The 10,651-nt window shown below is 52.1% G+C and overlaps 1 protein-coding gene across 1 annotated transcript in view; it reads left to right on the top strand.

Moving 5' to 3' along the window:
- Positions 1 to 804: 804 nt before the first annotated feature.
- The window catches only part of rnf123 (ring finger protein 123), a 440,342-nt gene continuing 430,495 nt past the window's right edge, over positions 805 to 10,651 (top strand). The window contains exons 1-2 of the mRNA XM_078543856.1: positions 805 to 943; positions 3,096 to 3,207. Coding sequence (XP_078399982.1) covers positions 3,126 to 3,207 — 82 coding nt within the window. The 5' untranslated portion in view covers positions 805 to 943; positions 3,096 to 3,125. The remainder of the gene's footprint in view (positions 944 to 3,095; positions 3,208 to 10,651) is intronic.

The raw sequence follows: 10,651 nt of genomic DNA, 5'->3' as shown, positions 1-10,651 counted from the left end.
AGGGAGGGGTGGGGGTGGGGTTGGGGGTGCGGTTAGAGTGAGGGTGTGGGGAGGGAGTGGGGTTTGAGGATGGGGGTGATGTTTGAGGGTGGAATTTGAGGGTGGGGTGGGGTTTGAGGGTGGGGGTTTGAGGGTGGGGCTTGAGGGTGGGGGAAGGTGAAGGGTGGGTTTTGAGGGAGTGGGTAGGGTTTGAGGGTGTGGGTGGGGGAGGGGGTGGGGGAGAGTGGGGTTTGAGGGCGGGTGAGGGGGCAGGGCTTGAGGGTGGGGGAGGGTGGTGCTGTTTGTGGGAAGGGAGGGGTTTGAGGGTGGGGGGGCGAGTGGGGTTTGAGGGGGTGGGGTTTGAGGGTGGGTGTTGGGGAGGGGGTGCGGTTTGAGGGAGGGGAGGAGTTTGAGGAGGTGGGGCTGGTGTTTGAGAGGGGTTGGGGTTTGTGGGTGGGGGTGGGGTTTGAGGGAGGGGGCGGGGGATTGGGAGGTGGAGGGGGATGGGGAGGTGGAGGGGGCGGGGTTTGAGGAGGGGGAGTGGGAGGGGGCGGGGTTTGATGGAGGGTGAGGGGGCGGGGCGGGGTATGAGGGTGGGGGAGGGGGCGGGGTATGAGGGTGGGGGTGGGGTTTGAGGGAGGGGGCGGGGGATGGGGAGGTGGAGGGGGATGGGGAGGTGGAGGGGGCGGGGTTTGGGGAGTGGGAGGGGGCGGGGTTTGATGGTGAGGGGGCGGGGCGGGGCGGGGCGGGGTATGAGGGTGGGGGAGGGGGCGGGGTATGAGGTCCGGCCTGAGGGCGCGCATGCGTTCCGCGGGTTCGGGGCGGGTTTTGAATCCCGGGTGAAGATGGCGGCGGCGCCGTGAGTTGGAGGAGGCCGCGGGGAGAGAGAGCGTTACCCGGGGAACGAGGGCGGGGGGAATCCGAGCTGTCCGGATTCGAGAGCGGCAGGAGCAGCACCGACCCGGTGAGTGAGGGCCCGGGGATCCCAGAAAGAGAGAGAGAGAGACCTGGAGCGAGGGGAGGGGCTGCTGTGGGGAGAGAGGGTGAGACCAGAGCCGCGCGGGGGAGGAGTGGGAGACTCGGGGAGTGGGGGGGGAGGTTAGAGGGACCTGAGGAGGGTGGGGTAGAGAGGTGGAGGGAGACCTGGCCGGAGGGGATGGTAGGAGGGGGAGATTGGTGGTTTGGAGTGTGCAAGAGGCAAACCGGGGTGGGGGTGTGAGGAAGGGGGCAAGAGGGAGATGGGGGTGGTGCGGAGGGGGGGCAAGAGGAGATGGGGGGTGGTGCGGAGGGGGGTCAAGAGGGAGATGGGGGTGGTGCGGAGGGGGGCAAGAGGGAGATGGGGTGCGCGGTGGGGAGCAAGAGGGAGATGGGAGGCAAGGGGGAGATGGGCGTGGAGGGGCGGCAAGAGGGAGACCGGGGGACGGATGGACCTGGAGGGAGCAAGAGGGAAACCGGGGTGCGGGTGGAGGGGGGCAGCAGTGGGTTGGTTGTGTGAAGGGGGCAAGAGGGTGACTGAATGGAGGGAGGGCAAAATGGAGACTGGGTGGGGGGTGTAGAGAGGGGGCAAGAGGGAGACCGGGTGGAGGGATGTGGAGGAGAGTAAGATAGAGACCGTGTTGGGGGGGGGGAGCAAGAGGGAGACCGGGGGAGTATCTGGAGGGGGTAAGAGGGAGTCTGGGATGGGGGGCTGTGTGAAGGAGGCAAGAGGGCAACTGGGGGTGGTTGGAGTGGAGGGGGGCAAGAGAGAGACCAGGTGGGGGATGTGGGGGGGGGGGGGGGGCAGGAGGGAGACCGGGGGTTATCTGAAGGGGGCAAGAGGGAAACTGGAGTGGACGACTCGGTGAAGGGGGCAAGAGGGAGACTGGGTGTGGCGGGGGGCAAGATGGTGACCGGGTTTGGGGGTGGGTGTGGAGGGGGGGGCCAAGATGGAGACTGGGTGGGGGTGTGTGGGGGGGGGCAAGGGGGAAACTAGGGCGGGGGCTGTGTGAAGGGGGCAAGAGGGCGGCTGGGGGGGGAGGGGTTGGAGTGGAGGGGGGCAAGAGCGAGACCGGGTGAGGGGGCATGGAGGGAGAGAGGCAAGAGGGAGATTGGGTGGAGTGCTGGAAGGGGCAAGAGGGAGACTGGGTGGTAGGGTAGGAGGGGAGCAAGATTGAGACCTGAGGGGGAGGTCAGAGGGGGTTAGGAGGGTGGGCTTGGAGGGGGGCAAGTGGGTGACCTGAGGGCGGTTGGGGGTGGACAAAATGGAAACCTGGGGAGGGGGGTGGGGGTGCTTGGAGGGGGCCAAGAGGGAGATTTAGAGGGTCCCAAAAGGGAGACCTGGAGGGTGTTGGGTGCGGCGCAAGAGGGTGACCGGGAGGGTGGGGGGGCAAGAGAGAGATTGGAGGGGGACAAGAGCGTGACCTGGGCGAGGTTGGAGGGGGGCAAGAGGGAGACTAGGGGGACAAGAGGGTTTGACCTGGAGGGCGGCAAGAGGGTTTGACCTGGGGGGAGCAAGAGGGAGACCGGGGGGCATTGGAGGGGGGGCAAGATGGAGACCTGAGGGGGTGGCGATTGAGTGGATAGGTAGACATGAAGGTGTGGAGGTGGGGAGGAGGAGACCTGGGGAGTGTGGAAGAGAGGGAGACTGTGGGAGGGGTGGGGAAAGAGAGACCGACCCCTTTCTATTGTGCATTATCTTTCATGTTTTGGTTCTTTGCAGAACAGGGTATCATTGGCTGTTAAGTTCTAAAGAATTGGATTCTTTGAGCTCCCTCACCGCAACTGAATTTGGAATAGCCTTCACATTAAACTGAGGCAATCACAGAAATTTAGTTCCTACAATTCTTCTCTTGCTAATTTAGTAGTGGACTAATTCTCAGATTTTCTTTGCTTTCACTCGCTGTGTTGTTTTCACTTCTGTTTTTGCCAATTCTCTTTTCAACGGATGTTTAGTCCTCTACCCCCATTTACTGTGCAGCAGGTCAAAGGTGTGTGGGCCTTTGAAATAGCCGCCTTGCACTATTCAACATCTTCCTCAGCCACATGCCAAGCTCACGCTGTACTAGATGACTGCACCTATCTCAAAACATGGAGTGGGAATATTGAAGCTGTTGCTTATGTAAAATTTTTTCTCACAGATTTGAGTTATAGAGACACCGAAGTGGAAAATGACATCTAAAGGCACCAGCACATCCTACTCCAGGAGAAGTTATCGGCTGACCTCTGACACAGAAAAACCAAAGGTCACAGGTATGTCCGTATCACTGACAGTGTAGAAGGTTGAAACAGCCTGAGTGATGCTAATTGGAATATGTGTTTGAATATCCCACCTTCATTTATATTGATAGTTTGAAAAGAAAAATACCTTGTGTTGTGAAAGTTTTAAAATAACCTTAAGGAATGGAGATTTAAACCATCAGATGGCTGCTGCCTGGATGACAGCTATGTCCTGTGAAGCTGCACAACTCAAAGGTCAGGATGGGAAGGAGGATTTCCATCCTATTTCAGTATTAGGATATTATAGTTCAGCTGGCTTGGTGGAATTCATTGAAATCCCACATTAATGGGAGTTGTGTTTGCGTTTCTGTACGACCAAAACCTAATTGGTGTCAGCCCCTGACTCAGTGCAAACGCCCTCTTCTCTATGAGCAAAGATCATGCATTCAAATCCCACATAATCTAGATTGTCAGTACAGTATGTTTTTTGGCAGGGGAAGCAGTTATAGTTTGATATCAAGTTTAGCAATCCAGCCAACAGCTTCAGCTGACACAGTGTGAATGGTTGTGATGCCACCAGGAATGGATCTCTCTGGGCAGGAGTTCAGTATGTGAGTATGGGGGCGATGGTGTGACCTGGATGGCCATGGTCACAATTTGAGCTGTTCCTCATGTTCCACATGTGGCGCAGCTGGTCACATCTTCCCTGGGCCATCCTCAAGAGGTTGAGAGTTTTCCAGATTTTCCATAAAAGGTTGAAACCTGGGACTTCACCACTCGGGTTAGTTACGTTTGCAGTCACCAGGAGGTGTGCCATCGAGAGATGGAGCTGTCGTCAGTTTGTAGGATGTGGACTGCGTTCCAGTAGGGGCCACGGGATTTCAGGCAAGTGCGTGGGGTTTTTTTTTGAGGCCTTGTTAGCTGTCACCCGATGGTGGTCTTTGTTCCCTGTGAACAACAGGAGGTTCAATATGTACACTCACAGGCAGTCACTCACATTGTGTTGCCTTAACATCCCAGAAAGAATCCTGATGACTTCCTGGAAGTGTATATCTTCCACGTTTGTGCGCAGCTCCTGAGCCAGGTTGACAGCAGTACTCTGCTGTTAGGCAGACCAGGGCGAGTGAAGCAGTGCGTAGTGTGTTGGCTCTTCTGCCCCAGGCAGTACCTGCCAGTTTTCACATGAGATTCACTCATCTTGACCTTGGCTCCTGCGTTCTGGAGGTGTTGCCGGTAGGTCAATGTACGGTCACGAGTGACGCCAAGATATTTTGACATTGGGTCATGGGCGAGTGTTCGGCCACAGAACTGGACATGAAGTTCTTTCCTGACCTTTGAGTTATTCGGAGGAAGGCTGAAACAATAGTCTTGGCAGCATTTGGCCAGAGTCTCCATTTTCTGAAATATGCTTCCAAAGAGCATAGATCTTCAGTGAGTGTTTTCTCACTGTCCTGGAGCTCTTTAGCCTAGAAAGCCAGGGCCAAATCGTCAGTGCGTGTGAAGAGCTGTGACTTTGTGGGAGGGAGGTCACTGGTATATATATTGAAGAGGGCCAGTGCGAGGACTGATCTCTCTAGAAGCCTGTTGTTGGTTATGTGTAACTCTTTCGAGTACATTCACAGTTCTTGACTTTTATTTATTTATTTAGTCCTGGAGTGGGACATGAACCCACAACCTTCTGACTCAAAGGTGAGGGTGCTATGAACTGAGCTACAGCTGACACCTCGTTGGTTATGTGTAACTCTTTCGAGTTATCAACAGATCGCATGTAACTCTTTCGAGTACATTCACAGTTCTTGGTTTCCGGCAGTGGGACATGAACCCACAACCTTCTGACTCAAAGGTGAGGGTGCTATGAACTGAGCCACAGCTGACACCTCGTTGGTTATGAGTAGACGGCTGATTTGATCTCCAAGGTGCACACACAACTGTTGCTGATCATGAAGTTGATTAGTTGTAGGGTTTTCAGGCAGCAGATGATCTTGGAGTGTTTCAGCAGCGTGCCTGTGCACCATACACTATCATAGGCATAGGATAAGTCAACAAAGGTGGTTCCTGTCTTCGGGTCTTTCTGGAAACCGGCCTTAATATGCAAGGTCAGTGTCAGGACCTGCTTGGAGCAGTTACGGCCTGTGCAAAAGCCTGTCTATTGTGGGGCATTGCTGATTCCAAGGTGGGACTGAGTCTTACTTAGCAGGAGGCATTCCAATGACAGTTCTAGTATTTTACTGAGCAGGGGGATGGGGTGGTGGCTGCGCGGGTCAGCAAATTGTTTCCCTGGTTTGGCAATGATCACTATCTTGGATTGGTGCCTGTATAATGGATGTTGGTAAACAGATTTGCTAGCCCCTTCAGTCCGTGTGGCCTGATGTTCTTTGGGAATTCTGAGTAAATTTCATTGTCCCCTGCTTTGCCTGACTTGGTTATCATCAGGGCAATGTCCACTTTCTCTTGTATTTAAGGTCTTGAGAAGTCTGCTCTGGCACAGTCTTGAGAGACTGAAACAGGGCTGTTTCTGCTGTCTGCTTATCTTCCCTACTGGCTGATATCTTTTGAGCTTTTTAGGAGTTGTGAAGCGATGGTGTCAGCTTTGATTCTGGGCTGCTGGTTGTTGCTCAACTGCTTCCAGGCGGTTTAGGAGTTCCCAGCGCTTTTTGGCTTGAGTACATGAAGTTGAACGTACGAATTAGGAGCAGGAGTAGGCCATTCAGCCCCTCAAGCCCGCTCCGCCATTCAAAAAGATCATGGTTGATCTGATTTTAACCTCATATTGCTGTGTGCCCCCAATAACCTTTCACCCCCTTGCTCATCAAGAATCTATCCAACTCTGCGTTAAAGATATTCAAGGACCCAGCCTCAACCACCTTTTGAGGAAGAGAATTCCAAAGTTTCACAACCCTCTGAGATAAAATTTTTCCTCATCTGTCCTAAATGAGTGACCCCTTATTTTGAAATAGTGACCCCCTAGTTCTAGATTCTTCTGCAAGGGGAACATCCTTTCCGCATCCACCCTGTCAAGTCCCCTCAGGATCTTGTATGTTTCAATCAAGTCGCCTCTTACTCTTCTAAACTCCAGTGGATACAAGCCTAGCCTGTCCAGCCTATCTCTTAAGACAACCCACCCATTCCAGGTTTTAGCCTGGTAAACCTTCTCTAAACTGCTTCCATCCTTATCCAAACTGTTCCTAATGTATTTATAGCTTTCCTTAAATAAGGTGACTAATACTGTATACAGTACTACAGATGTGATCTCACCAATGCCCTATAACTGAATAGCTGAAGCACAACCTCCCCTACTCTTGAATTCAATACCCCTCGCAATAGACGATAACACTATTAGATAAAAGCAAAATACCGCAGCTGCTGGAAATCTGAAACAAAAATAAGAATAGCTGGAAAAACTCAGCAGGTCTGACAGCATCTGCAGAGAGGAATACAGTTAACGTTTCGAGTCCGAATGACTCTTCATCAGAACAGGAAAAATAGAAATGAGCTGAAATATAAGCTGGTTGAGGGGGGTGGGACAGGTAGAGCTGGAGAGAAATGGAAAGCAATGAAGGTGAACAGAGCAAAAGAAACAAGCGGAAATCCTGTCAGAGAGTAGAGCAGTACTTCTTCAAGGTAGGCATTTCTGGAAGAGAATTGGTAGTCAATTAAACACTAAGATGAAAGCAAAATACTATGGATGCTGGAAATCTGAAACAAAAATAAAAATAGCTGGAAAAACTCAGCAGGTCTGACAGCACCTGTGGAGAGGAATACAGTTAACGTTTCGAGTCCATATGATTCTTCATTTGAACTGAGGAAAAGTAGAAATGAGGTGAAATATAAACTGGCTGAGGGGGGTGGGGCAGGTAGAACTGGATAGAGGGCTAGTGATAGGTGGAGGCAAAGAAGAGATTGCCAAAGATGTCAGACAAAAGGACAAAGGGGTGTTGACAGTGGTGATATTAGCTAAGAAATGTGCTAATGGTGACATTAAGCAGGACGAGCAAGTGACAGATAGCCCTAGTGGGGTGGGGGGAGGGCGGGGGAGGGTTGGGGGGTGAGGGATCGAAATCGGCTAAAAGGTGGAGATGAAACAATGGATGGGAATACATTTAAAAATAATGGGAATAGGTGGGAAAAGAAAAATATATTTAAAATATATAAATGATTAGAAAAAGGGGGATCGGAAAGGGGGTGGGGATGGAGGAGAGGGTTCATGATCTGAAGTTGTTGAACTCAATATTAAGTCCGGCAGTCTGTAAAGTGCCTAGTCGGAAGATGAGGTGCTGTTGCTCCAGTTTGCGTTGAACTTCACTGGAACATTGCAGCAGGCCAAGGACGGACATGTGGACATGAGAGCAGGGTGGTGTGTTGAAATGGCAAGCGACAGGGAAGTCTGGGTCATGCTTGCGGACAGACCGAAGGTGTTCTGCAAAGCAGTCACCCAGTCTGCGTTTGGTCTCTCCAATGTAGAGGAGACTGCATTGGGAGCAGCGAATGCAGTAGATTAAATTGAGGGAAGTGCAAGTGAAATGCTGCTTCACTTGAAAGGAGTGTTTGGGCCCTTGGAGGGGGAAAGTAAAGGGGCAGGTGTTGCACCTTCTGCGGTTGCATGGGAAGGTGCCATGGGAGGGGGTTGAGGTGTAGGGGATGATGGAGGAGTGGACCAGGTTGTCCCGGAGGGAACGATCCCTGCGGAATGCCGCTGGGGGGTGGGGGGGTGAAGGGAAGATGTGTTTGGTGGTGGCATCATGCTGGAGTTGGCAGAGGATGATCTTTTGAATGCGGAGGCTGGTAGGGTGATAAGTGAGGACAAGGGGGATCCTATCATGGTTCTGGGAGGGAGAGGAAGGTGTGAGGGCGGATGCACGGGAGATGGGCCAGACATGGTTGAGGGCCCTGTCAACCACTGTGGGTGGAAAACCTCAGTTAAGGAAGAAGGAAGATATGTCAGAGGAACTGTTGTGGAAAGTGGCACCATCAGAACAGATGCGACGGAGACGAAGGAACTGAGAGAATGGGATGGAGTCCTTACAGGAAGCGGGGTGTGAGGAGCTGTAGCCGAGGTAGCTGTGGGAGTCGATAGGCTTGTAATGAATATTGGTGGACAGCCTATCACCAGAAATTGAGACAGAGAGGTCAAGGAAGGGAAGTGTCAGTGATGGACCATGTGAAAATGATGGAGGGGTAGAAATTGGAAGCAAAATTCATAAATTTTTCCAGGTCCAAACGAGAGCATGAAGCGGCACTGAAGCAGTCATCGATGCACCGGAGAAAGAGTTGTGGGAGGGGGGCCTGAGTAGGACTGGAGCAAGGAATGTTCCACATACCCCATAAAGAGACAGGCATAACTGGGGCCCATGCGGGTACCCATAGCCACACCTTTTATTTGGAGGAAGTGAGACGAGTTTAAGGAGAAATTGTTCAGTGAGAGAACAAGTTCAGCCAGACGGAGGTGAGTGGTAGTGGATGGGGATTGTTCGGGCCTCTGTTCGAGGAAGAAGCGGAGAGACCTCAGACCATCCCGGTGGACGATGGAGGTGTAGAGGGATTAGAAGTCCATGGTGAAGAGGAGGCGGTTGGGGCCAGGCAACTGGAAATTGTTGATATGATGTAGGGCATCAGAGAAATCGCGGATGTAGGTGGGAAGAGACTGGACAAGGGGAGAGAGAATGGAGACAAGATAGCAAGAAATGAGTTTCGTGGGGCAGGAACAAGCTGACACGATCGGTCTGCCGGTACAGTCCTGTTTGTGGATTTTGGGTAGGAGGTAGAAATGGGCCGTCCGAGGATGGGAGACCATGAGGTTGAAAGCTGTGTAGGGAAGATCTCCAGAGGAGATGAGGTCAGTGACAGTCCTGGAAACAATGGCTTGATGTTCAATGGTGGGGTCATAGTCCAGGGGGAGGTAGGAGGAAGTATCTGCGAGTTGACGCTCAGCTTCTGCGAGGTAGAGGTCAGTGCGCCAGACAAAAACAGCACCACCCTTGTCAGCAGGTTTGATGACAAAGTCAGGGTTGGACCTGAGAGAACGGCGTGCGGCAAGTTCAGAAAGATTAGAGTGGTTGAGAGGAGCAGAGAAATTGAGACGACTGATGTCACGCCGACAGTTCTCAATGAAAAGATCAAGAGCAGGTAAGAATCCAGATGGAGGGGTCCAGGTGGAGGGAGAATATTGGATGCAGATAAAAGGATCCGTTGAACGGGGAGAGGACTCCTGCCCAAAGAAGTGAGCACGGAGACGAAGGCGGTGGAGGAAGAGTTCAGCATTGTGCTGAGCCTGAAATTCATTGAGGTGAGGGCGCAAGGGTGTGAAACTGAGTCCTTTGCTGAGTACTGAACGTTCAGCATCAGAGAGGGGAAGGTCAGGGGGTATGGTGAATACACGGCCGGGGCTGGGATTGGAAGATAGGATGGGGTCAGAGGGACGGGCAGGGGCGGAGGGCCCTGAATGGGTGTTGGTGTTGATGAGTTGTTGGAGCTTGCGTTCCTTTGCACCTGAAAGAAAGAGACAAAGTTTCTTGTTGAGGCATCGGATGAGACGAAGAATAAAATGAAACTGGCGGCAAGGACAGCTTAGAGATAGGGTGAGTCGGTGCTGCTGGAGGGAGAGGTCGAGTGTGTTCATATGGCGGCACATGGCACTGAGTGTGGATCTCAGGATGTGACGAGAACAGCAGTCCGAGGAGCGCTGTATGTCCCGGAGATAACTGTAATCCTGGGTGGGTTCGAAACACGAGGGATGGAACTTCAGTTGGAATCCACGTGGGGTGAGTCGGAGACGGAGACAACCACTGAGGAAGCAAATATGGCTGTGAAAGCGAGTTTTAGTAAACACCTTGTCAAACATCAGGAGAGAAATGGAAAGCAATGAAGGTGAACAGGGCAAAAGAAACAAGCGGAAATCCTGTCGGAGAGTAGTGCAGTACTTCTTCAAGGTAGGCATTCCTGGACGAGAATTGGCAGTCAATTAAAAACTAAGATGAAAGCAAAATACTGTGGATGCTGGAAATCTGAAACAAAAATAAAAATAGCTGGAAAAACTCAGCAGGTCTGACAGCATATGCGGAGAGGAATACAGTTAACGTTTCAAGTCCATATGATTCTTCATTAGAACTAAAGAAATACAGAAATGGTGAAATATAAGCTGATTGAGGGGGGTGGGACAGGTAGAGCTGGATAGAGGGCCAGTGATAGGTGGAGGCAAAGAAGAGATTGCCAAAGATGGCATAGACAAAAGGACAAAGGGGTGTTGATAGTGGTGATATTAGCTAAGAAATGTGCTAATGGTGACATTAAGCAGGACGAGCAAGTGACAGATAGCCCTGGTGGGGTGGGGGGGGGAGGGATCGAAATCGGCTAAAAGGTGGAGATGAAACAATGGATGGGAATACATTTAAAAATGGAATAGGTGGGAAAAGAAAAATATATTTAAAAAATATAAATGATTAGAAAAAGGGGGATCGGAAAGGGGGTGGGGATGGAGGAG

The sequence above is a fragment of the Cetorhinus maximus genome, chromosome 6, assembly GCF_964194155.1.
Source record: "Cetorhinus maximus chromosome 6, sCetMax3.hap1.1, whole genome shotgun sequence".
NCBI classification, from domain to species: domain Eukaryota; kingdom Metazoa; phylum Chordata; class Chondrichthyes; order Lamniformes; family Cetorhinidae; genus Cetorhinus; species Cetorhinus maximus.
The sequence above is the reverse complement of the archived record's forward strand: the minus strand, read 5'-3'. Positions and strand labels throughout refer to the sequence as shown.